This window comes from Calypte anna, chromosome 3 (genome assembly GCF_003957555.1).
Source record: "Calypte anna isolate BGI_N300 chromosome 3, bCalAnn1_v1.p, whole genome shotgun sequence".
NCBI classification, from domain to species: domain Eukaryota; kingdom Metazoa; phylum Chordata; class Aves; order Apodiformes; family Trochilidae; genus Calypte; species Calypte anna.
This window is the reverse complement of record NC_044246.1, coordinates 17273366-17299266: the sequence shown is the minus strand read 5'-3', so window position 1 is coordinate 17299266 and position 25901 is coordinate 17273366. Positions and strand designations below refer to the sequence as shown.

Sequence of the window (25901 nt, the reverse complement as noted above, 5' to 3'; positions counted from 1 at the left end):
ATACCACAAATAGGTAAACAAGCTCAGAACTGCATTTTGCTAATGATAAATGATTGTGCAGGTATTTGAAATAAGTGCTTATTTTGTATTTTTGTACCTTTGAATTATCTTTCTTTGACTACCACCATAGTCACCAGTCGTTAGAATACTTCTCAGCTCATAGATTTTGCATTCTCTAATTCTCTATTATATATTATTTGCTGGCTGACACAGCAAATGAGACAGACTGGAAGTATGTACCATTTTGAATTAATACCTTACTTTGAATTGTGAATAAAGAACAATCAAAGGAAATGGTTTGGAAGTAACCTATTGTTTGAAAGCAGGTTTGCCAAACTAGCAAATATAAAATAGTAGCATAGAAAATAGCATCACAAAGTAGAAATGGTGCATAGGTGAGATCCTTGAATGAAAAAGCAGATGTTTTTTTATAAATTTATTTTTAGCTTGGTCAGCCATACTGAGTGTTCTTATCAATGTAGTTAGTCTCTGGAAAAAGAATACTCACACAATGTAGTGGCAATCCAGGCTACTATGACAAGTCATGTTATATACATGTAGCAAAAATCCTTTAGAATCAAATTTGTATAACTGAAATTCTGCAAATGGATAAATTCTTGATAGTCTGCACTACTCAATTTCACTCTCACAAGCTGGCATCAAACAGGGACAGAGGAGTAGCCTCATTGGAAGTGCAGCCCTGCTATTTTTGCATACTTTGAACTAGACAAACTTTTTCCATCTCAGTGGTCATAAAGCCTGTCACATCTTGAGAAGAACCAGAGGGACTGCTTCTCTGCATCTTCTACTAGAAGGGAGCAGTCCTTTCCCTTTAGAAAATACTTCCCTTTCTCAGATACCACAGAGCTGATGGTGAAAGGTGAAACCTTTCAAAATAAATGAAATTATGATGGCTTTTACTGTATCTGTGGCAGCATATCCTAGTCCTTGGAGCAAGGAAGAAAAACACTACCTAGGCTTGAGATACTAGGCAGCATTTCTTGTTCTCATGGAAGGGGGTTAAGGAAGTAGCTGTGAAGGTGTGGAAACCAGGTGGCTGGGACTGCTATATATAGCTTTGACAAGCCTAAGTAACCTTGCTTGAATATTACTGCCCCTCACTTGCTGCACACAGCACAATAACCTGATGCATCCACAGCTCCTCCAGATCATTGGGAGATCAGCATTTCAAGAGGTAAACCAGGGAAGAGATGAAAGTAACTATCCCAAACAAAGCCACTGTGCATCCAGTAGTCCCCATTCAAAGGAAAAGAGTCAAAGGTGGCCTGAAAAGCAACTGGCATTCTGTGATATTGTACTTCTCAAGTGCTTTTGCTGGTGCTTTGATACCACAAATAACCAAATAGCAGAAGCTGTGGTCAGCAGCCCTAGCCTTAGCACAAAGGACAAAGATATGATAAATAGTGTTAACACCTTACAGACTTTGTGAGGGAGGGCCATGAGAGGTTTTTTAGGATTTTTTTTTTATTACTGTCTAGAAACTTGAGAGTAGTTTTAACACCCAGCCAGCACACAGACTACCAAGCAAAAAAACTTCAACAGAAGTAAAGCAGGTGGCCAGTGCATAGCATAGGTACAATTTACAAATTTTTAATTTACAAATAATAAAAATTTTTTTTTAGTTGAATGAAACTGTGCAGCAGGTAAAATTTGGACATGACCTGCTAAGGCTTTCTTCCTGTGCATTGCAATACCTTGTGGGGCTGTTTATCAGCAACAGATCAGTCAGTATTATCCCTGTTATCCTCCATGCCACCAGCAACACTAAATCAATACTTTAGATCATGTGTTTAGTACAAGCATTTCATGCTATATCATTCTGGGCTTCTTTTGCCTTGCAAGTGATCTTGTGAATGAGTTTGCCCAGCCTGTAAAAAACACTCTCAGCTATACCTTTGCGGAGTGTTTTTCAGTCTCAGCAAAGCTAGTGCCTAATCAAGAGTAAAGATAAAGAAAAAAAAATCCTCTTTTCAGATTTTTGCTAAGTACATCAGTGTCACAGAGATTTTTCCTTAAGAAACTCCTGCAGCTGTCCATCAGACCTAGCCAGCAGCAAAGGCTGTAAACAGAATGTGGACTGGGGGAGGAACTTAATTCTCATACTGGGCCAGATCTTCTGAACAATAAAGCCAAGTGGCTAAGAGCAAAAGACATGTTAGCTGAAGCGAGCTGAATTGTTATCAGTGCCTGAGGCTCTCTCAGCTTATACTGCATTTAATTCTGTCATTTTAGGCCCTAATCCTGCCATGATGATAGGAGGGTGACTTAGCCCATCAAAACACCAGACTTTCACATCACAGAAACGAACATAGATATTCTAAATTTTTATGTGAACAAAACCTGAACAAAGATGTTACTGTTTAACTTGAAGCTTCGGTTAAAAAAAATAATGAAAATCCATTATTGCACATGATAAGCTCTAGAACCTAATTAAGCTATAGCCTAAAAACAACAAAATGGAATGATGTTGACAATCCTCAACCAGCCTCACCCCACTAGAGCTACTTACATTTTGCCAACTTATCCTCACTGGAGCTGTAGCCAAGGATTTAAGAGGTCCATGTTGTTTAAAATTGTCTCCAGACTACCTGAAACTAGAGGGCCAGGATCTCTGTAGAGCTGTTGGGCATTGTTTTTCTTTGTTTTCATCTGTGCATAAATTTCTTTGAAAATACCCATCAGAGCAATAAGAAGGGATTGTTTTTAATCTTTAGAGATGATAGCATGCTGTTATGCATCAAGGACGCTCAAAAACAAAGCATCAGATAAACTGTACCAGGAGATTTTTTTTTTTTACCTCCGGGCTTTTCTGAAAATAAAACACATTTCACATGGACCTTGCTCTTGATGAGACATCTCTAGGCTCGGTTTGTCATCCCAGAAGCATTAACACCCCCGTGTTCAGACAATTGTGATGCGAGCATGTGTGAAAATGCAGCTGGATTCTGCCCGTGCTCAGCAGCCTGAGGGAGAGCGGTCATCAGCACTGCAGGGGCAGCTGGGGCCTGGCCTTGAGCCAAGACCTTGCTTTATGCACTCAGAAGATTTCGGTGGTACAGAGTGGATTTTATATCCCCTTCTCTGTGAGAAGGTAGCTGAGGTCAGTATTTTATACCCCACTGCTGGCTGAGTTTCAAACTGGTCTGTGCTTTTTTTTGAGTTACACACAGCGGGCAGAAGAGTGCCTTCTGCCATCCAGGTTTCAAATCATATTAACAACAACTGTTTATGTGGCTGCAAATCTATCATTTTCTCTTGTTTGAGATGTCTTCAGCAGTATCCTTTCTTGCCTGAATGAACGAGGTTATAAAACAGGGTAATTATAAATCTCATTGACTGCCTTGCATTCAAGGGCGTGTTCCCCCCGAGCATTGCTGTGGAGCGTGTTACCCAGGAGACTGTCCTGTACAATCCAAAACAGAATTATTCTGACCCAGTGAGCTTGTTGGAGGGGAGAACATTTGGGATGCTGACCTGCTGCCACAGCACGGTAAATGCATTTTTCTCATTTCACAGCAGGGCAATGCCGCAGTACAAGGCCAATACATTCAAGTATTCTTTTGAGGCATGGCTTGTGTCTGTCTCACCGACAAGTGTTGGCTCCTTAAAGGTACAGAAAGGTTTTGTTGTCTTAGACCTCTCTGAGCAAAACCATAAATACCTCAGACAATACAATAGAGCATCAATAAAATCCTTTCTTATAGTGTTCAAGTCAGGCTCTGCTCATAAGACAGGTTAAAAGTGTTTGATAAGTGAGAGCTGACTGTTCTGCCTTGCACTCCTAACCACGGCATGCTTCAAAATCATCCTTTCCCCATCGATCTGATCATAATTTGGATCTGTACAGGTACTTTCCCTGGTACTGAGGGGTTTATCATCAACATCAATCATGATGCCTTACAGTTGAGAAACTTCACAAAGCCTTCACACTGTCACAAAAGGGCTGTAAAACCTTAGCAGTTTTATGCTCTTGGGGGAAAAAAAGAGGTAAAAGAAAACACTCCTAGAGCAGTAGCAAACACAGAAAATGGTTGTTGCCATCCATTTTCTCCATTACTGTCAGGAGCACACTGCTATGCAATAGCCTAGGCTGTTGCATCTTCTCTGTGCTTAAGTAGGAGAGGAAGATGAGGTTCAGAGCAGCCACTCCCAGCAGGTATGCAAACCAATTGAGTTTAATTAGAAACATCCTGCTGAAAATGTAAATGTTTTGCAAGTGCATCTTCCCCATTAGGAGCTGTTGCTGGAGTCTGTGTTTTGTTGGGGATTTGTCCCAACAACTGGGGACTCTGCTCTCACTCCTCATCTTTGCTCCCTATCTCCAGAGCTCCCGGGACACATGAGCACTGGACTCATGTCACACTGTGACACAGTGGGGTTTTTCCACATTGCTGCCTCTCTGAGCATCTCAGGCTGGTTCATTTAATGTACCCATGCTCGTTCTTCCTAGCAGAGCATGGAAGGCAGACCAACCTCATTAAAGTGAAAGGGCTTTGCTAGGCTTCAGAATGCATGCTGTGCTAGAGGTTGTACTGCTCCTTACTGTCCTCTTCATTCCATATGGATTTAAAAGACTTCACAATGTTTGTGATTTTTTTTTTTTTATTTTTTCTTGTTGCTTTTTGGTTGGTTTGTTTCTTTGTCTTGGTTTGTGGACAACACTAAAATGTATCTTGCTTGTATGTTTCTGTGTGATAGCAGGAGTTACCCAGTTAATTATATTTAGGCAGTTGAGTTTTTTCACGTCTTTGCTGAAAATCATGAAAGAGAGATTTTAATCTATCTCCTGATGGCCCAATATTTTCCCTCTGGCAGTTCTCAGGTAAATTATTTTTTCTTTCCTCCTCCAAATACAGTATCTATCATTAGACTAATGCCAGATTTTTTAACCATTGAAACAACTGGTCTGTAGTACAGGCAGCTTTGGTACCATCTAAGAAAGAGATACTTGCAGAAGTTTTCAGCCAGTTGAAACCAGATTCAGGGTACAAGTCATTAGAAGTCACACCCTTACCTGTTGCCTCTGGAGAGGTTGCAACTCTTCTTTTCCATTCTCTTCAACTAAGTGGTGGGCTGATGAGTCCATGCCTGAAAAGGAGGTATACAGATGCTTTAGGAAATGACATATATTGTTACTATAGATGGCAGGCTGTCTAGAGTTAGTCCTTTCATAAAAAGAGATTTAGCTATTTCTCTCTGCACATGGTTTTAGCCAGTGCTTGAACACTGTTCAGAGATCATGTAGAGCCATGTTCCTACCACACCAACAGCTCCTGTGGTGTTTCCATAGGAGCAAGGGCCTCTCTGAACAGTGAAGTGCAACTAGATAGTTCTGCTGCTGAACCAATTCTCTACAAATCCCATGCACTTATATTTATATGGGAATATCAGCACCATTTCTCAGTGCACCTACATTGCTTCTAAAACTGAAATGCAACTATTAGAGTATAAAGCTAATTGCCTAAATCACACGCCAACAAATGCAATTACTGACTGCTGTATTTTGGCTACATATTTTGATCTCAAGTATCCATCTATAAAAGAGCATCATATCACTTTGGAGTTTTAAACAGTTACAGAAATGCAGCCAGATCCATACAAAATATGCTTGGTACTTGGATGAGTAACATTTTTTTTTTTCATGCTTGACTTCTGGAAAGATGACTGCTATGGTGTGGTGTGGTTGCTTCATGACAATTAGCAGTTGTTTCTCTACTGACAGATGTCTGCATCAAAAAATAGCAATGATTGTCTCTTTTGTTAGGAGTTTCAGAGATGCCATAATCAAGTAGCTTAGACCATCTCTAAGAGATGTTGTACTTTGCACCAAAAGTGCAGCCTTATTGACTATGTTCACACTGGGGAAAGTCAGATTGTGAATATTACAGCAGACAACTGAAGTGGAAGTTTAAGTCCTTTCTCCCCATACAGAATTAAAAACTGCAATTATTTCTGTGGATAGATCTCTTATCTAGGTTAGATGAGCAAAGCTGTATTTCAGCATTGTGTTTACTAATGAATTGTTGCAGCAGTAAAGCAACACAGTATGCACACACCTCACATTGGTGGCATTGCTCATCTGGGACTGCTAAGAAGTGGAAGAAGGGAAAGGAAGCATTTGTAGAGAAGGGAAGAATGACTTCCCATGAACACATTATGGTGAACAGAATTCACAAATTCTCTTTCTGCACAACCATAATGTGGAACCCATCTCAAAAGGAAGTCTCTTAAAATGTCACAGACAAAATAGTATTATTCAGATAATTCAGGGTAAAAATTGCTGGTTTACATTAGTGCTGAAAAGAATTCAGTACAAACCATGACCTAAATGAATTATTTCTGCCTGCAATCCAGAGGCCTGTCCTCTAGCCTTTCCCTCCTGCAGCCCACTGAAGTTCAGAGCAGTCCTCGGATGAGGGCTTTTGCTGGCGGGAGGATTGCAGAATGATGTGCTGTGCCTGGCAGTGTGATTTTGAAGCATTTGCTAACAGGCAAAGGTCTGTGGGAGCAGACATGAGACTGGCAGGTGGGATTTAATAGCAGAGATTTTGTGCAGCTGCCAAGAAACCACAACCCAGATGCTGAAGATGAACACATGCTGCCTGATAGGAATGATGTTCTGAGGAAAGAGGAAGCTGGCAAGTGTCTGTTAGAGCATATTTGATTCTGAGTCCAGCACTGACTTATCCCTTCCTTCTCCCAGAGTCCAACAAGTCACAGCACTATATATGTATCAGTAACTGGCTAGGCATGGAGATGTACTGCATTTTTTTATTATGCTGCACCCAAAAAGTACCTCACCAAGTCAGACTCTTCTTTGCCTCTCCAGAAACTTATTTAAATCCACTGCTTACTGTCTGCTTTTCCTTCTCTCTCTTTCTTCTCCACATGAGCTATCTTCTGAGCTCCTCTGAGCCTCACACATTCATTCTGCAAGGTACATTTTTATTGCTGCTCCTCAGAGACATATTCTTCCCATAACACTGATCTTCCTGACTTTTTTTTCCATCCCTGCTCTGTTGAAGGTCAGTTCCCTCTCTAAAAAGCACCATGAAAGAGAGCGAGCAATCATTCATGGATTGAAACAAAGAAAAAAGCACAGCAGCCAACCAGCCCCCCTTTTTTCCCCTCCCACAACCACCCTGATCAATAGGTAGCTCAGACTAGCACTGTATCCAGGCACTAGGGGCATCCACAGACTGAGTGGTAGCCAACATGCTCCCACACCCAAGTATGAAAGATCTGGGCAAAGCCAGCAGCCTTGCAAACCAGGCCAAGCACTTCAGCCTTTCTGCCCAAAGGAGGAATTTCCTAAAAATACATGTCCTGACATACCACTGAGCCACATGGCACAGTGAGAGCAATCCTATTTTCAGCCTGCTCTGCAGGGTGACATAGCTAGTTACACCTCCTCCCAAAAATGGCACGTCAGCAGTGCAACACTTGCTGGTGAACCATCAGTGCAGCTTCCTACAGGACAGTGCTGTCCACTGGAATTCCCTATCAAGTGATTGTACTCTCATTGTGTGTAAGGATCTGGTTGTAGGAAGCATCCCCAGTCGTGCAGAGTGTAATCAGAACTGTTGTTTTCTGCCCATGGGTACTGCAGTGGTACTTTGCAAGTCCCAGATAGGTGGGGTGTGGGCTGGGGAGGAGAAAGCAATCAAAACTAATTCTGATCTCACTCTAAGGAAAGCTCTTCCAGTGGATATTATGCCTGTCTGGCATGTACCTTCTGCAGCTCTACCAAGCAGGACAATGGTAAAGCAACATTTGGCCTTTGGAGATGATTTGTAGCCTTCTTCCAAACCATGACTGGTTAGCAGATTCTGTTTTCCCAACTCTGAGGCTTATTACAGAATCCCAGGAATGTTCCTGTGCTTCAGATATCCCAAAATAACTGCTCTAAGCTCTCCTTGGGGAAAAGCAATCCTTAGAGCAGCCTCTTAACTAAAATTTTTGTGTTGAAGCGGCTGAGCTTGAGGGAGAGAACTTGGCTGCCTCTAGCCACTGTCTCCCATAGGAGAAAAGAACATTTTGGATGATCACTTTAATAAGTTTTTGTGTCAGCTCACTCTCCTTCCAAGGAATTGCAGCCACTTTGTTCAACTCGTTTGTGTTTGCTGCAGAACCCCCCCTCCACCCACTGCCATCCTTCCTGCAAATCCACAGTTAGCTGGCAGCTTCAGTCACCCAGACATGGAGCAAATCCCTGGCTGTGCCAGGGGCACGATGGCTCCTGACCAGCAGTTAGGAGCTGACTGAGTTGTTTTGTGGGTTTGTTACTGGCTCTCTCCTTCAGCAGCTGCCAGGCTTCCTCCTCCATCCAGAGGAGACAAGTGGAGCCATCGCAAAGAGGGTGATGAGCGATTCTCTGACATGAAGCCATCCCTCAGCCATATGAGTGGCCATTTCCTCTCCCGGGGGAATTGTGCATTTCCCTCATTAGCAGAGTCTGACCTGATGGGGTGCTCAGGGTCGGCTGAAGGAGCAAATCCGATCCACTGCCCTGTGCAGAGATTTCAGTCCATTAGTGAGAGGGATGGTGCTCTGCTTCACAGAGATGGATTATCTCTGTTTCCAGGGAATTTGTAGCTCCTGTTTATCTGTGCCAGTAGCTTGTTTTGGTAAGTTATTCTCTTTGTCCCTGAGGTGCTCATTACCACATTATTCAGGCTCTGTTTACATAACTTCAGAAACGAAAGTAAGTCCTAAAAGACAAGACTCCCCAGCTCTTCTCTCATCCCACCTCTAGTCTGTGTAACACAAGAGAAGAACCTGATACATTTTGAGTTTCTTGGGTGGGTCATCTGAAAAATAAAACTTGCATTTTGCCTAAAGACATTGCCCTTGGATTGAGCTCTTCCTGCAGTACATGTCTCTCTACTGAGCTCCAGCCTGACCTTCCAGAAGATTACTAGTTTTAGTTGTGGTTTCTCATCCATAGCCCTGGAGACACAACTGTAACTCTGCTATCAGTGTTGTTCTCTTGCTGTGCTTTGTTCTAAGATCAAATTAACACCTAGAAATTGTAGTAGTCAGGTTGGTCTACAGCTGAACTCATAAATGATATTTCAGAAAGTGCTTAAGGAACTGTCAGAAGGCAGAAGGGATGGAATGAATATTCCCTTTATACTCAGCCTTCAAATACTGTTTTTCTCAAACAAGGAAACCACTTATAATTAGTTTAAATTCCAGGCTACTTAGACTGCCTGTTATCACACCAAAGATAAGACAGAGTGAGGGACTATATAGTATATAAAGTAATATAGTATATGAAGTAGTGCAGTAACAAAATGTATTGCCTTCTGGTATATAAGATGCAGCTGAAAAAATAGAGGGGTGGGAAGTAGCAGGACTTCAGGTTTCAGCAGGCTGTCCTGATACACTGAGCTAGACATAAGTCCCTTCTTGCCAAACAAATGGAAAGCATTAAAACATCACAGCTCTCCAGTATCACTGGAGCTTCCATTTATACTAATGTTTTGTGCAGTATTTATCAAAAGCCTTTAATTATTTATCTTCTCAGTGAGTTTCTTCACTCATTTTTTTTTTTGCGCATGTAACAGAAAACGCTATCTGAAATTCAGCAAAATTTCTTTGTGCATGGAGATTCATGATTTATGAGAGATTTTATGTTAAGATACGATACAGAAACATGCTCCATATGGGATCAGAGGCACTGGAGCAGAAGCTGGAGGCACAGCCAGGTTTCCCTGCCCAGCCCTCTCTGCCTTTCCCAGAAGCTCAGCTAGCTTGCTGCTCAGCTGCAATACTGCACTCTGAGTTCAGCTGTAGTTGTGTGGAGGATGTCATTAATAACATGCTATCCCAGAGACTGCCAGTAGTGGAAAACTAAGCAAATTAAGATTTTTTAAATATCTCAGCTCTCCTTTCAGAAGACATCTGTTGTAATCTCCATTGGCACGCTGTGTGCTCTTGCCAGCTGTGTCTTTGCTGCACTACACCCTTCCTCAGGGTGTACTAAATGCAGAGCTTGCTCTGGTGATGAGCTCTGTGGGCTTGAGGTCAAAGAGACCCTCAGCAGAGCTGAAGCTGTTATGTAGGAGAACCTGTTCATGACTCATATGTTCAGACCAGAGTTACTCTGTACAGAGAAGGGGAAGATAACGTGTGGGAAATGTGCACATCAGCCCCTCCTTCTGCAGTGCACTAAAATTTCAGGAAAGATCCAGCATTGTCACTAGAGAAATTCTAAGCAAACAGAAATTCCCTGTTCATCAGCCACACCACACTCAAATCAATTGGGTGTCCAAGTCTTAAGCCTGGACATTCCCCAGATGTATGCAGCAACATCTTGCTGTGTGCAATAGAGTATAGGCACCTGCTTGCTATCAAAATAGAGACAGAGAGCATTTTTTTTTCCCCTGAGGGTTATGGTGGTGCTTAACTGCTGCCCCGAGTTCTTAAAAATACTTGCTAGAAGTTAGCATGCATCCCTTGGGCAAAGGAGAGGCAAGTTCTCAACCCTCCATGGCCTGATAGCATTTAAAACCAGGGCTTCTGCCTCCCACAGCTTGTCCCTTGACCCTGTCCCTGATCTCTGAATTATTCCTAAGAACAGATTTTTAAAGGTGAAATGCATTAGCAGCCAATGAAGCACTTTCTAGTCAGAAGTGCTTTAGCCAGCAGGTTACCTGCCACTCTTAAGCATCTTGCATGTGTGTTGCATGCCTTCTTATCTTGTTGCTGATGCTGATCAGTCTTGATTCTGTACATATTTTGAAGTACTTGGATATATCTAGACTGTATTTCACCAATTTCAGTAAGGCTTTCTGCCAAGAAGTAGGTACAGTGCATAACAGAATTGGGATGTTGAATTATAAATTAAGTATTCTAAATTAGTATTTATTACTAGTTTGGGTGTATGTTTTTACAGACAACACCATGAGGTTGAGCCTTAGTTGAAGCTACTGTGCACTCTACTGCAGCATTACTATGACAACTGCTAAGATCAGGGCTGGGAGAAATTTTGCCTTCCGTAGGACAAGAGGGTGCAAAACAAGTACTGCATTTAGTGGTGAAGGCATCCTGTTAGGTGTTCGTGCTTTCTGCATCATCTCTGTGTAGGTTTCAGCAAAGGAAGAACTATCTGGAGAATATTCAGCGTGCAACAAGCAATTTGAATGAAGCTTAAGCAATGACAATCCAACAAGGCAGAAAAACTCCTCATTCTCCTTAGGCTTGTGTGAGCCTCCCTATGAAAAGAGCAGAGCCTCCTGGTTTGAAATGCTGCCTTAGGGTTTGCTTTATATTTCAATAAATGTTTTATCACATTTAAGCTTCAAACATGGTACAAACATCGCTGCTAACATTTGATGAACTCAAATAGAGACAGCAAGCTTGGGTAGAAGGCAGTGTGCAGCACGACAGTGTTCCCCTTCTGCAGAGGTGGCATGCCTTGGCCTCGCAGGGGGGTTGTGCCTTTGCAGTTACACAATACCATGAAAAACACATTAGCAAGCTAAGGAAGGGGTTATTCCTCTCTTGAGATCTTCACTTTTCTTTTATTCTTTCTTCCTTTTCTGCTGAAGCTAGATTGATATGTTTTGTAAAGTGTCTCCATGTGCTTAGGTCTTTGATGGGCTTGAGATATTTCTGTCTTAGCACTCAGGTAGTCGGTGTCTCCTGATACCTTCTTGGAGTCTCATTTCTTCTCTAACCTCACACTCATTTGCAGCACATGAAGATGGTGGAGTGAAGTACAAGTAGCAATCTGTTCTTAGGCTGCCTTTGGTGCCTGCAGTACAGGAGCTGAAAGCTCTAGGTTGAACCTACTGAGTTGAAACCCATAGGCAGTGCACAAGTGCTACAAATCACGATGCAAACTCATGGTTTTGCTTTTCCCAGCACTTGCTTAGTTCCGTCCCCCCTCTCCCCCATCCAGTGCTTATTCCTTTGTTTTTCTCTTCCACATGCTGCATTTTGTGGTGGCCCTGCCTGCCTTCCCTCTCTTCCCCTCTCTTTCCCCTCCTCTGCTTTGTCAAATGCAGCATTTCAGCATCACTGACTGACAGGGGATGCAGCAGCTTTGGCGGAGGAGTTGGAGGGGGAGGAAGAGAAGGAAAAGCTGCTTTGAACAAGAGACAGCAGAGGCACTGAAAGGTGAGCTTTCCTCCAGCAGTGGATCCCAGTCACCTTTCATTTGGCAGTAAATTAAGATACAGTCTCTAATTCAGTGTTTTTGGCAAGTAGACCCTGGCTGTTCCATGTCATTCCGACTGTATTTTCAGAGAGCAAAGCTCAGATGTACCTCTCAGGCTTGCCACAACCTGGACTGAATCAGCAGAGTGTATGATTAGCTACCCCACACACTGCCAGATGCTGCATGGCTCAGTCACAGCACAACAAAACCTCACTTCACTACTCACAGCTTAAAAAAATATCCTGGCTCCTCAGAAATGCAAAGGTCATTAATGTAAGGGGAAAGAATCACAGAGCAATTGGCTAGCTACATGTCTGTCTTTATTCTAGGAGACCTAGGATTTCCAATGTTAATCTCTGCCATTTTCCAGAAGGACTCTGATATTTCATGGTTTATGCAACATATTTTGCTTACAACTTACTCTGATTACTAAATAATTACAGCAGCGTATGTTGCCTGTAGCAGTGCGGATTTTTCTGTTACATGAGTGTTATTGCCAAATGCATCTTGAAAGGCTTTTTGCAGGGTTCTGCTGAATAAGCACACTTTTGAACAAGCACTTTTCTGCTGCAAGCCCTGTTCTTGCCAGCTGCTGATTACCCTCCTACTAACCATTAGTGACACATCCATATTACATATTGGAGTAGACAGTAAGGGTAGTAAGGGTACCCCATTTACCTTGAAATTAATTAACTAATGCACTAACAGAGGCCCAATGGCAAAGCCCAAGTTATTCTGGGAACTTCCTAGGGTATTTAAATAATTATATATTTAAATAATAATGGGTGAAAATGCTCAGCTTAGTTGCGAAAAGCATCAGAGGCAACCTCACTTTGGAATTTGAGCCTTGTGCAAAGAAAGGGAGTACCTGAATTTAAAGTAATTATTAAAATAAATTTGTAAAGGATAGAGTCTAGTCCACTTATGCAGATTCTCCGAGAGTGAGATGAGCATGCAAACAAAACAAAAAACAACTTTCCAGGAATTAAATCAAGCATTTTTCTGGACATATGTTTCCAATGCAAGCCCCAAAGGAAAGAGTAAGTAAATGTGTGCCACCCTAGTGGAAGGAGACAGGGATGCCAAGACTCGGGGATAACTCCCTGCTGTTCATCAGGTGTTTGAACTAAACATTTGCAAAGGAAGTTTTGACTTACATTACTAAAAATAAACCCCATCTTGTATGTGAGGCTTATTTTGTAGTCTTCCATCATATCTTTTCGGCACAATTTTCTGGGACTTTTATGAGCTAGCAACCTTTAAGGAGGTTTTGTCATACTGAAAGGAAATAAAGGCACAGATCAGAAGTTTCATGACCTTCTGAAGCAGGACTTCAAGTGGAGCTTTATGCTCCCTTTCTTTATTAGCAGAAATTGTAAACAAGTTACTTTTTTGTTCATTGAATTCAATTGAAATATGGCTCTCCTATTCTAAAACAAAAATAGCCTCAGGCTAGTATCAGTTACCAAGTATCATATCACTGAAGGCAGCAGAGTATAACGCAGTGTCACTATAGAAATGTTTCAGGTTTTGTTTGTTTTGCATGTGGACAAGGTCAAAAATACCTTTGAAAAAGCTTTCCATACACACCCACTGCCCCCCGATATTAAAACCAACAAATTCAGGATACCAGCTGCCAGGGTAAGGCACCCTAAATCAGCAAACCAAATTTGCTGTCTTCCCTCTGCCTTCATGCACTGGTAGACTGTGCCACCTCCCTGTGTCACAACCCTGCACCTCAAATTAATTTCTTCCAGGGCTTTCAGTGCTGTCTTTTACAGTCTGGGTTGAAAGCACGACCTTCACTACTCTGCCTCTGTTTACAAGATCTAAAGTATGTCTTCAGACCTGAAGAAGAAAATTAAGTTAATCTGCACAATTTCCCCTCAGACCTCCTTAAGTGAGCTAGATAGCATCTAAGCCCTGTACAGCCATATTAATGCAAGCAGCACGTGAAATGCCAGCATCTGGGCAGCACAGGCCTGGTGTGAGCCCTAGCAACATCCTGCCCACAGGAGCTCAAAAGCAAAATTGTTCCCCCACACCTTTTTGGTTGGTTTGGGCTTTTTTACTATTTATGCTATGCTTGAGTTTAAAAATAATCCTCACTAAGTAATGTCCTCACTTATCCTTAGGCCTGATTTAGTACCAACAACACTGACAAAGACAACCATACTTCTGGGTACTCACCATCTTTGAGGAAAAAAAGCCCAGGAAAAAAACAGAAGTGCTGGTGCTAGCCAGGAGGTGGCAGAGGAGTGAGGCCACCTTGTACACTGGCTTTGGTGTTAATTTGGCAAAAACACGAATACAAAAAACAAGGAAAGACACCAAAACCTAGCCCCACCCTCCATGAATAAGAGGATGAAACCCTTAATCACGTTCCTGCTTGTATTTATACTAATTGCTCATCTTCCTGAGATCTGACTTTATGAAATTATGCATGCACACCAAGCAGATGAGTTTCCATAGAAACTCAGGAACTGCACTTTCATTAGAAAAATCTTTTTAAAAAAAATAACCTTCCAGATAAAAACACAAATTGTCTGTCAGTGGGTGGCTTTCTGGATTGTATTTTATTTTTTCTTTTGTGCTGTAGGCAGATTCCAGCTGGACCTACATAGCAACAACATGCAGGCATTGTTTATAGCAAGGCAGACTCCATGGGGAAATAAGAAATTCAGTAGCAAGGAGAAGCTCTCAAGTGCAAATACCTCAGGGAAACAAAAAAACCGAAGTGCTCAGTGCTGCGGCTTTGTGAGGCTTGGGGATGGTGCAGCCTTCAGCTCTCACACAATGCCTGTGATGTGCAAGGAGCAGGGCGGGGAGAGAGGAAATCCAAAGCAAGAAACTCTCCTGCACACAGAATTAATGATGTTCAACCTATCCTTTAAACATCCAGCAGCGTATTTCTGCCGGTTCAGTTAAGCTTCTCTGGAAAGGCTGACACCATCTGTCGCAGCTCGTTCTGGACGACAGAGTGGATCTGAGTGCTAGGGTTTGGGAACTTTGGCAGGCTTGGCTCGGAGAGCAGGATGGGCATGCTGTGAACTCCACTTGTGCTGAGGCCCGAAGCACAGCATTTTTGCCCACACCCTGTGGAAATCTGTGTGCATGGGCAAGATGGGAACAGGGGTCTCTTCCTGGTCAGGACAAGTGGGAAGCAAGACTGTGGGCATAGCTGGGAAGGACCATGGGCCTGGGCAGCCTTTGGCACTAACACTCACACGTGTGAGCAAAGGATGAAGGGATAAAGCTTTACCTGCTTTAGTGTCCTAAACTAAGCTCCTGCCTTTCTCCTGGAAAACATACAGCAACTTTTTCACTCATGCAGTATACTGCAGCATCAAGCTGCCCTAGCTTTGGGGTGCCTGAGATCACCCTTTCTCAGGGTTCACAAATGGTTTTTCAGCTAAACTGGCATGCCTGAACACAGTGAGTACCAAGCAGCAATTGTTAACGTGTGCTGTACTTACTGGCAGGCATCAGCTTCAGCTTCAGTCTGGGGTTTGCAGACAGCCTCCTCCCAGTGCTGCTGAGCAGCTACAGGCACCTCAAGCAGAAGCAAAGTAAATGCAGCAGCCCCACACTGGGCAGCTGTAAGGGGAAGAGCTGTGCCAGGTCCTTGACCAACAAGGGTCCTGGGGCAGCCAGGGGAGCTGCACCGCACAAGCGGTTTTGCGCTGAGGTGGATTTCACTGTAGCATTGTTGAGAAGCGTGAGATGTCAGCTGGAGAGGGAATTCCCCTCCTCGTTGGAGAGGGATGACAGGCAGCAGCTGCTCAGGCTTGCTGGCCTCTGTGCCTCTGGGGCCAGCGGCCCTCCAGCAGCTTTGAGAGGCTTGATGCCACTTAGCATCAGAGTGAGAACAGTGATGAGTCCCTGGCCACCAGAGAGCACAATCATCTCTGCTCGGTCAGTGCAACAGGAAGGGTTTTCAGGAAGAGTGGTTTTGTGGTTGAGGACAAACTTGAGCTGAGATAGCTCCGGTCTATTCTTGGCACAGCAGCAGATTTGCCATGGCCACACTACTTGCCCTTTCTGTACCTGATTATCCCTGTCAAGCGGGTGACTCAAATTATAATTGCACACATTCCTTTCAGTCTGTCATTCCGTGCCTGTGGTTGTCTCCAGGCAGCTACCTTCAGAGGAACCAACCTCTCCCATTGGGGTACCTCTGTGATACTTTTTCCTGCTCACAAGGGGATGTTAAGATTAGGCCCTATTTCCTTGCCATTTTCCAACAGAGAGGAAAAAAAAACCTAAAGAAAAACACGCCCACTGCATCTTTAGATGATCACACTTGATACTGAGCTGATTATTCAGGTCAAGATTATGGGCAAGAAAGAAGCAGTGAAATTTTTCATAGCAACACCAGTACTAAATTAAATGGGTGTTTCTTAATTTGACTCTCCAAGTAATATGTTTCTGTAGGTACTAATCACTGGCTATAGAGTGTTAGGTATGCTGATGCACCTTGTGTCTAATGGCACTTTTGGAAAAGCAAAGAAGACAAAGGTAAAATCTTCACTAGTTCCAAAAGCATCACCTTTCTTTCATCAGAAATTTACTTGGGTTCTAGTTGTGAGAGATTTCAGGCTTCCTATGTCCTTTCATATCAACTAATGGCTACTCAACACATTAAAGATGAAGGTAAGGTATGTACATGTACCTGTGTACTACGTAGTCCCAGGAAAAGCACAAAATGAGGCAGTCATCTCACTTCCTGGCATTTCCACAGGTGAGTGCAGGCAGCGGCCATTCAGAGGTTGGCAGGTGACATGAGTAAGCTGCTTCTACCACAGGTGACACCTGGATGAAACTGGTGGGATGTTCATCCTCGTGTGTGCAGCACCATCAGGAGGTAGCAGAAAAATGCCACTAATGTGCTGTGTCCTGCAGAGCCCACCTGACCATCTGGGCTTGATGTGGTTGACTGCTGTGTAATAAAATTACATTAGATGCTTTGTGGGTTCAGACACATCCATGCAAACCCTATAAGAAAACATGTTCTTCCTATCACTTCTTTGATCCTCCCTCTCCTGTTCATTCCAGATGGTTACACCCACTTGTGTCTTTTCTTACCCTAAGGACAGTTTTTTAAACAAGGTTCCTCCATCCTTCTCCTCCCCCATTCCACTTTAGATTTGACATTGGAGTGCAAATAGCAGGAGGACAGAGGGCCCCAAGCTGTTTGCATACAGCCTGCTCCTAGAAGGCTGGTGTGGGGCAGATTTTGTCAAGTGGAAAAAGTCTTTATGGTCAAGCTGTAAGAGCTGAGACACTTTACCTCAGCCTCAGCTGGATCTTCCGGATGTGCAAGAGTTATTTAGGTATTTGTTGTAATTGAATCTGGGTATTTTTTCCTGGCGACTGGAAGCACATGCAACCTACTGAAGGAGAGAGGGATGCTTAGAAGGTCTGTAGCCTTTCTCTGTATCACACCAGTATGGACTCTCCTGGTAACATGCAGCAGAAGTATTTTCAGAGCATAATCCGTCTTTGCTTTAAAAAAAAAAAAATGTTTTCACAATTTTTAAATTAGTCAGCACAATCAAAAAAAGCAGAGCTTAACAGCTAATTAATACTCTCTCCAGAAATAGGAGGAGGTCCCCCCAGAGGACTCCCATGCTTACATTATTCCATCTATCCAGCTTGCTGAGATTTCGGGGTGCTCCATTTCTTCCTCTGTTTTGTGCTGCTGTTAACTGCTCATCACTTCTTTGTTCACAGGGCCTAGTGCTAAGCAGACTTGGGCGGAGGGAGCTGGCCCAAAAAGTCCTCAGAGATGCCATCCAGATCCAAACTACCAGTCACAAGGCCTGGAACAGCCTTGGAGAGGTCTTGCAAGCACAGGGGAAAAACGAAGCAGCTGTCGAATGCTTCCTCACCGCTCTGGACCTCGAATCCACCAGTCCTGTCATCCCCTTCACTGTCATACCCAGGGAGCTCTGAAGATTCGCCCTGCAACCAAGCACCTTAATTCTGTGAACAGACAGCAAAACCAAATAAATAAAAAAAGAAAAAGCCCAACAGAAAAGTGCCATTGTACCTAGGAGCTGGACAAAATATTTCCAGGATGGGGCTCAAGTCTTCACATTGGGCTGAGATGAGCCTAGCTGTAGATGAATTTGCAAACAGGCAGAAATTGCCTTTCTCTTCACAGGTGCCTGGCTCACCTCCTCTTCAAGTTAATAGCAAGGCTTATGTCAAACTGTTGCTTCAAGATGACTGTAGAATAAATCATGCTAGGGTACAGCTGTTGCAAGCACTTGCACCTTTTGATTTTCATTAAAGATAAAAACCCCAGGCCTTGCAGCCCAGACCTTCGCTAAACAGGAGTGGATGCACCAACTAATTTGACCAAGTTGTGCTTAAGTCTGTGGCTGCCTCAACGCAGATCCAACATGAAAGGAATGACAATTAAGCCCTATAGACTTGCAGTATATGCCATTTATGAAACTATTTCACATATTTTGATAATCATTTTCCCTCTCTTATATACTGCATATGCTCACCATATTTAGTGTGGCATTTGCCTAAACAAATTTGAATTAAAAATATGCTTTTTTTTTTTAAATGCTGCTGTTGCAGTGATTCACAAAAGCAGAAAGACCAAAGACTAAACCAGTTCACACTTGAACTAGTATTAGAAACATATATGTATCTCTAATTATCTATTTATTGAAAGTCCTTACATGAAGTAGCTGATTAGAAACTCTGCCCTTTGTTCTTATTAATCAGCTATTTTACCACTTTTTAGTGAGGAAAATCACTTTTACCAGCATATAGTGACTGAAATCTCTGCTTTATTGCACTGCCATTCCTGGCACTAAACAGTTTCATATCCATCTTTTCATGATATGAAAGATGTCAGTAGTATTTTAAGGGAAAGTGTGCTGAAGCCGGTATGTGTATATATGAATTGCTTCTCTCTTTTTTTAGAACCAAGTCTCTGGATTGTGTATAGAAATTTCACATTAGAGGTACAGAGTTGAGCCTTCAGTGGAGTGGGATCGTTTTGCATATCATATCAGACCTAAGAGTGATCTCCAGAGACATCTGAAGAGCCCCTAATCCAGACAGCCTCCTCGTGGCTGGCAGGAATGGGGCAGGGGATGCAGCTGGCGTGTCCCCAGAGAAGCTGCTCCTTTGCCTCACCTCCCTTGGGCCTTGGCAGAGAGGTAGAGCTGTACCATGCTGCTACATGGCCAGCCCCATCCAGACCAGTCCCAAGCTGAAGATGGTGCTGACATGAGCTGCAGACACTCTTCTACAAAAATTGTTGAGGCTCTGTGCCCGTTTCTGTCCAAAGAAGATTTGTGATTATTTTATAAGAGGGTTTGCGCTAAAACACACTGTACTATAATTCTCCCCAGTATTGTGATCTGCAACTAGTTCATTCCAGAAATAATAATATCTTCAGGCAATAAGTGAGTGGGGGTGATTTCTTAAAGAGCCTGAGGCTCTGGCAGCAGATTTGAAGTCAGCGCTGTTTACATTTGTTTGGCAATCTGCAGGCTAATGGAGCACTCTGCTCCTTGCACTGTTCCCAGACCTCACCATGGCAGAGCTCCTGCCCCGGCCCTCCCTCAAGGCACCCACACCAAGGGAAGTACACAACCCTCAGATTTCTCTCTGCAATCTGTTGCACTCCTAGCCCAATGTATACTTTTTTTTCCCCCATTAAATCCTGCTGGTGCAATAGCCCAGCTTATTCCTCTGTTCACCAAGGGAACTGCAATGAAAGCAGCCCAGCCATGAAATGTGCTTGGCCCATGAGATCTCTGGCTTTCCAGTGCCACACAGGCACCAAACTGGGCTTTTTTAGGCCAGAGACAGGTTTCCAAGGAGACAGTGCTACCCGGTCGCATTTCTCATTTGCAATAGCACCAGTAGCAGAGGAAGGAGTAGGTGTTAAAGTACCAGAATTAAATTAGTTTCATGAAGACAGAAAGACGCAGCAGAGACCCATTTTGCTGGGAGGGATGCTTATGAAGTCAGCTTGCTCTGCACTGCAGGTGGGAAAGGGAGAAGAGGAGGGGGAGAAATGCTGTTGTTGACATAATATGTAAATTGTTACCCAGGTGTTTTAAACCCAGTTCCACAGTCAGATGCAATCTGACAACAGACTTGAGATAGATAGATAGATAGACAGATAGATAATTATATTCTGGTATTTGTTATCCCTCACAGTTCCCAGCATAGAAGCAAGCCTTCTGTACAAGACACAGATAAGAAGAGGCACTGTGGTCAGACATCACCACTTTCTTGTGCAACATATATTTGTAAAGTGCTGCTATAGCAACTTCTGTGTATCAGATAGCTGTTTTTAGTACAAGCTGTGCATCCATCTCTGTGACAGAGGAGCTGCTTTAAGAGGCCTGTGACATATCTGGTCTGTGACCTGGCAGGAGGGTGCCTGTTTCCCAGCAGCCACTGAGAAGCAAATACTCACAGACCCATTTACTTCTGCACATGTAGCTGGTACACAGCCACCAGCCCACCACGTTTGTTGGCAGCAGGTGAACCTCAGTAATAATCAGACTTGCCACAGCAGACATCTTCCTAGGAGAAGTGCAGGCATGCACAAGTGCTTAGAGTCTGTCAACCAGTCAGATACTGCCAGGGTGGTCCAGTATTTGTCCTGTGTTACTGGCATAGGAGTTGCAGTCCTGAGAGCCTGTGCTTTAGATTTGCCAATGAAGACATGCACAAGTAAAAGCCACCAGCATCAACAGGAATAACACACACTACCAGCACACCACCACCACAGACCCTGCATCAGTTGTAGACAAAGTACTTGGCATGGAAAATGGGCTTTATGCTGAGATTTCCTGCTTGCTTCCCAGAAGGTCTGAAGCACCCATTGGCTGGAGAGGTGTCACATTAAATTGAAATGCTCTGTACAGTGCAAGAAAGAGGGTGGTTGCTTCAGGCTTGCAAGTCCTGGCAAGGGTAAATGCTCAAGCTACGTTTGTTACTAGTGCTCAGCGAAACAGAAGCCTTCTCAGGCCTACATCCTACCTCTGATATTCAGTATGGATTTTGTTCATACTTCCAGGTACAGAAAAACAAAACTATTTTGGATAAGCCAAGATACTTTAGTATTTATGTAGATTGCAACTGTGATACTTTGATCTGCTTGCCTGAGCTCAGTAAGACTTCTTTGTATAGCAGGGAACCTGCTGTGCTTAATGCTCTGTTCTGAGACTTAAGAACATAAGATTTGTATCTCATCCCTAGTATGATTTTTACAAATAATCATAAGTAATGGAAATTTGGGGAACAATAAGTGAAATACCAGTTCTGTGACTTTCAGCCCTGACTTCAGTCCGAGTTTTCTCACTAGTTCATAAAGAGGAAGAGAAAAAAGGCATCCTTGCCTAAAGGATCTGGGTATGCCCAGGTTCCTTTTTGTCACAAGGTTATTTTCGTTTGTGTTGGCAGGGTGCATGCAAAAGGAAAATAATTAGCTCCTATTTTTCTGTTGCACAGTAAAGGAGTAGTATTTACCCTTGTCTTTGACCAACAAGAAGGTTTTTGTGTTACTAACAAAAATGACTGCCTCCAGGATAACAGAAGGAGAAGCCCAGCAGACCAGGGAACAACCTCCACTCCCTGCCTTACCCCATGGAAACTGCCATTATCTCCACTGGGGTTGCTGGTGCTGATGAGCGTTTCTTCCAGTGGAGGATCTGCCCACCAGTGTCCTTACCCTGCACAGGGAGTACAGCAGAGCTGCCACATTCCTGCTCAGCACAGATACCCCAGTCCGTTTCTACTGGTAACAGTTCATGCTACTGATTATCACACTGTTTCAGAAGTGCTAATTATCTTTTCTTGGTAATGACTAATAAATCCAAATGAAGAACAGTCCTGGAGGGTGTTTACTTTAAAATTCACTGCCTGGGTTCTAAAGTAGGCACAGCACTGACTATTCCAGTTTGAATTACAGTTCAGTTATTTTATTCTGTTATTTTATCTGAAAAATGTTGCATTTTTGGAGAGCCTGGTGAAGACAGAGTTTGGCTACTTTATATTTCATTTCAGTGACAATAGGGTAGGAAACAGTCCTTTTCAGTGAAAAGATTTCACTGCCATGATCTTTTATTAGCCCAACCAACACAGGTTTGATAGTTGCAATTTGGCCTAGGAGAGGAAGGCTTCTCAGAGCACCCATGCTGCAGCCACAATTGCCTCTGGCAGAATTGTATTACAGGCATATTTGACAATTATGCAATGAGCATGTGTAGCTGAGCCATCCCTCCCTCCTCCAGCGTGTTACATATTTGGCAAAGTGGGCTGCTTTATGCCCAAAAGGGCCACTGCAGTGTCAATCTGATGTTAGGCACCACCAAGCTCTCACCTGTGGGGTGGCAGCACCATCTTGTTCACCAGCATCCCCAGCTTGTGCTGGCTTAACCAACCCTTTGACTCCAGGCAATGGTCTGTTAAATTGTTCAGTGCTGCAGGATATCAGGGCATGGTGAGATAAACAGTTATTCTCTTAGAAGTGAGGAGCTGAAACATCCATTAGTTTGGTGATCTTGGTGGGAGGGTATATAACCACTGACCCAACAGCTCCCCAGAGTTCCTCCAACTTTGCCTTTAATGAACTGGCTCATGCCTTCAGCAAACCAAGGCAGGTTCCCAGGTAACTGGATGCTAGAAGATCCAGCTCATTTCCCTGAGGAAACACATGCCAGGCTGTAGCTAAAAACTGAAAGGGACATGACACCACACCATGGCAGATGATGATGCAAGTAAGAGCTTTCCCAGTCCAGTGCACAGAGAGGTGCTTGCTCCTACCCACCACTTGAATACTGTTAGCATGGCTGTTGGAATCACCTGCCCGTGTAACTTGACTTTTTATTGTCATTCTAAGATGTTCTCTCCAGATGAATAAAATTGACCCTGTGGAAAACAAAAAATGTTCCTCACACTTCCTGCCAATTTCAGGACTTTTAATATATTTATGCCACGGATATTTCAAGCATTATGAAATGACCATTTGTTGTATTAACTGTAATAAAGGAGTAATGTAGCTTCAAATGCTTGATTTATGGAGATTTAAGTGAGCATCATGCTTTTCTTGTGCTTCCTCCAGTAAAAATAAACAAAGGTAGTGTGAGAAACTCTAGCATTAAGGTAAAACACAAATATTATGCTGTTGGGTTTAGGGACTCACCCTGTTTTGGCCACAATGCCATTAAACATCTTTTTGCTACAAAAAATTACTCCTGTGGTGATATGGAAACAAAATGTCTTCATTCAAGAGCTTCCAGAGCATTCTTCATATTTACACATTAACCTCTAGGCCAGGCTTAAAGGAAGCCTTCTTAAAATGCCAGCCCCTTAGTTTCAGGCACAAAACAGATTAAGGACAGGGTTTTTGAAGAGTGTTTTTTTAACTGTGGCTGCTTCAGTTTATGAATGTGTTCAGGATAACTCAAGCAGAATGAGGTTCCTCTGTGGCAATAACAGAATTAAGTCCTTCAGCTGGCAGGACAGTGTCTTCAAAACTAGAAATTGAAGCGAACAAAAAACTAAGTGACTTTTTCCCCCTCTTTCCAGGGAGGAAGCAATACAGTGGTGTGGGGTTTCTGTGGAATCAACGGGAGGGAGAAAGCTGCCACAGCCTCTCTGAGCAGGAGCCGGACTGGAGCTTTACTACTGAAGCCCAACAAAAACTGGAGAATTTAGTTAGTTCCCTCTGAGGGAGAGCCCTTGTCTTTGCTTCCATCCTAATGCTGTAACATTGCCTGTTGGCTCTCCACGTGGTACAGGTGTTTTATATTCCCTGTCTGCTTAAATGGGAAGCAAGTAAGAAGTAAGAAGTTCGGAGGGGAACTCCAGCTGGTTTGGGTACACTGCATCCTCAATTCAGAAGGATTTCTCTTGCAGAGAACTGAGTTATATTCTAGTGGTAATTTTGAGATAATACTTTTGAAAGGTCATTAAGAATAAATTAATAATTTTTAATAATTTAATCTAAGTTTTATATAATTTATAATAATTGATCCATACCTCTACTTCTGTGCTTCTGCTGCAGAAAGGGAAAAATCAGCTCAGATATATACAGTATATTCCTGCTTTGCATTAAGTCCAGACCCATAAACAGCAAAGGAAGAGCTGACAAGTGTCCCTGCTGCCCACATACTCACTTCCACCACAGTCTCTGTCAAGTTTTTCTGAAGTCATCAAAGTAGCAATGTTGGCATTGTCTTTAACCACATCCCTTGAGAGGTGTCACGTCCCAGTCAGGTGTCCCTGAACCAGTCTCAGAACAAGAGAACAAGAAAACAGAACACAGAACAAGAAAAAAAAATTACACATAGCCTACTGATTTTTAAAGACTTGTGTTAAGAGAAAATAGACCTGGGGATCACTACTGCACTTAACTGAGCTGTGATTGTGGAGCCAGTTTCTTTGCTTTGTTGTCTCCAAAACAAAGAGCAACATCTCACAGCCAAAAATGTGTCTGTAGGTTCACCAACTGAAGAGCAAGATCCTAAAGGATTTATCAGTGCTCCAAGTCAAGCAAATGTTGAATTAGGGAGGAAAAAAGTCCTTACAGATCAGTCCCCTGAATTTGCAGAGCTGCCATTTTCAGATCTAATCCCTTTTAGAACTGATGTAGCCATTGTGATAATTTGATGGAGGAAGAAAAGCAGGTAGGTGAGGCAGTGCGAGACAGGTAGGCAGCACATCAGAGTTTTATCCATCAAAAGTGGGGAGCATTGTAACATGTCCTCAGAAAGCAAAAGATCAATGAAAACTGTAAAATAGGAAACATTTTCCTTCCTGAAAAGCTCTCAAACAGTCAAACCCCAGTTTCACCATCTTTTCTGATAGAAGCCAGCAAAAAAAAAAAAAAAAAAAAAGCAGGCTGTGAGGGTAAGAGCAAATGCAAAGCAGCCATCACACAGGCCTTCTGAACCTTTATTCTGCCCCCACTCTGCCCCACAGCCAGAGACCCCAGCGCATCCTGAGAGCCCAGGGCACAGACCTTTCCTTCCACAGCCAGCCTGCTGCAGGGGTCAGTCCTCTGCTCTTGTCCTCCCCGTGGTCCCTGAAGCAAAGCATTCATCACATTTTGCATGACAAGTCAGATATCTTTATAATGCAGTTGCCTGTGATACCATAATTAGATCTGGGAAAGGGGATGTTTGTAAATCAATCAGCAATAAGTATTCCTGCATCTCGTTGTGTTGGGAGAGAAACAGACATATGCAGCCCGAGTTTGGGGTGCCGGGTGCTGCTTCAGAAGGATGGGAGTTCAAGGATACAACGATTTTCTGGTCAGTAGAGGTTAGAGGTGATTTTGTGCTCAGTGTAAAGAGCATTGTCTGGCAGAGACAATTAGCAAATGAGGCACTGCTTCACCAGAGGCTTTGCAGCCTTGGAGTCTCTTCTCCTAGGCTGACAACAAACAGAAATTTGAGATGGTATCTCAGGTTTCCAAAACAGGAAGCTGCTAAATCCAGCAAGCGAGCAATTCATTTCCCAGTTATAATGAAGCTGCTCTTATATCTCCTTGGAGGATACTGAAGTGTTTTTCAAAGGGTAATGAGGGAGGCATTTCATCCCCCGTTTTCACCAGATGGAAAACCATGTCTGCCAGGAGTTGAGCTGGGAGAGGAGTGTTTTTGCACAACTGGTTAAGTTACTATGACTCGAGTTTTGTTCTTTTCTGCAGTCTGCCTCCCAC

General features: G+C 43.2%; 1 protein-coding gene across 2 annotated transcripts in view; it reads left to right on the top strand.

The window, feature by feature from the left end:
• TTC7A (tetratricopeptide repeat domain 7A) overlaps nucleotides 1-22630 on the top strand; it is a 170372-nt gene extending 147742 nt beyond the window's left edge. For both annotated transcript variants that reach the window (XM_030446792.1, XM_030446793.1), the window contains one exon: nucleotides 17921-22630. In XM_030446792.1, coding sequence (XP_030302652.1) covers nucleotides 17921-18142 — 222 coding nt within the window. In that variant the 3' untranslated portion in view covers nucleotides 18143-22630. The remainder of the gene's footprint in view (nucleotides 1-17920) is intronic.
• The last annotated feature ends 3271 nt before the right edge of the window (nucleotides 22631-25901 follow it).